The following is a 1,319-nucleotide window of genomic DNA, read 5'->3' on the forward strand; positions in this document are numbered from 1 at the left end:
TCCCTTGCTCGAAAGCCAGTCGAATCCAACTCTAGGGTTGCGGTGCTCATCTCCATTTCAAAGCCGAAGAGCCAGCGCTGTCCGAAGACGTTTCCGTGGTCATGTGGCCGGCATGACTAAACACCAAGGCACACGGAACGCTGTTCCCTTCCCACTGAAGTGGTACCTATTTATCTACTTGCAATTTCTTTCTTTCCAACAGCTAGGTTGGCAGGAGCTGGAACTAGAGATGGGACTGGGAGCTCACTCCGTCATGCGGCACCCGGGTCTCGAACTGCAGAACTACTGACCTTTCACAGCCTGCAGTTCAGCGTCTTAACCACTTGAGCCACCGCAGCTTTTTACACATGCAAAAACAGCATGGCCTAGGGTAGCGGTCAGACTAGGATTTCTGGGACCCAGGTTCAAATTTCTGCTCTGCCACGGAATGCTCGTTGGGTGACCTTGGGCCAGTCACACACCCCTCTCAGTCTCACCTACCTCGCAGGGCTGTCACGGGGATCAACGGAGGCGGGTGTCAACATGCAAAACAAGGTCCCTGCCCCGGAGCGGCACGCAATTTAAGTGGAGAAAAATGCGGGGAAACAGTGGGAAGGGAAGGGACGGCGGAGGCGTTTGCAGCCCCCCCTCCCGTCGCCATGATCCATACCTTCCCCAACGTGCTTCCTTTGCAGGCGTGCTTGATTCCCGCCCCCTCGACCAGTGCTCCCTCTAAGCGGTGGAGTCTTGTGAGCAAAAATTCCCCTTTGTGAGCTACCAGCATTAAAACTGTGAGCGAGCGATTTGGCTGCTGCATAAATCAGTTTGCTCTGGACTCGCCATCCCTTCCTGAGCAGAGACGAAAAAGTGTGAGCCGGAGGCTGAAAAACTGTGAGCCAGCTCACGGTAACTCAGCTTAGAGGGAACACTGCCCTCGACCCCCACCCAAAAAAGGCGAAATGGAGAACAGAGAGAGAGAGAAAGAGAATGAATATCCTCCCTCCAAATAGCGGGGCGGGTGTTTGGAGCCCCCCCCCCCAATCCCTGCAAATGCACCCGGATTTCAGACTGGAGGACGGCGGGGTCTGCCGGAGGAGGGGGGGGGGGCGCCGAGATCCTGTCTCTTTAAACGGGAGCGCGCAGGGAGCCGAGCCCGGCTGCTGGAGCCGGCCATGGGGGTGAGGATGGAGCCGTCCCGGCCTCTGGCTCGCCGGCTCTTTGCCCCCCTCCAGGTTCTCCCCCTGCTGCTGCTCCTGCTCCTGCAGGCCGGGACGAGCTGGGGCAAATACGTGAAAGGCAACATCAGCACCAAAGAGGTGAGTGGCGCGGGCGGGGGGGGG

General features: G+C 58.2%; 1 protein-coding gene across 1 annotated transcript in view; it reads left to right on the plus strand.

Moving 5' to 3' along the window:
- Positions 1 to 1,151: 1,151 nt before the first annotated feature.
- Positions 1,152 to 1,319, plus strand: part of TMEM145 (transmembrane protein 145) — a 48,107-nt gene continuing 47,939 nt past the window's right edge. The window contains exon 1 of the mRNA XM_015416618.1: positions 1,152 to 1,295. Coding sequence (XP_015272104.1) covers positions 1,152 to 1,295 — 144 coding nt within the window. The remainder of the gene's footprint in view (positions 1,296 to 1,319) is intronic.

This window comes from Gekko japonicus, unplaced genomic scaffold (assembly GCF_001447785.1).
Source record: "Gekko japonicus isolate JY-2015 unplaced genomic scaffold, Gekko_japonicus_V1.1 scaffold4621, whole genome shotgun sequence".
Lineage (NCBI taxonomy): Eukaryota > Metazoa > Chordata > Lepidosauria > Squamata > Gekkonidae > Gekko > Gekko japonicus.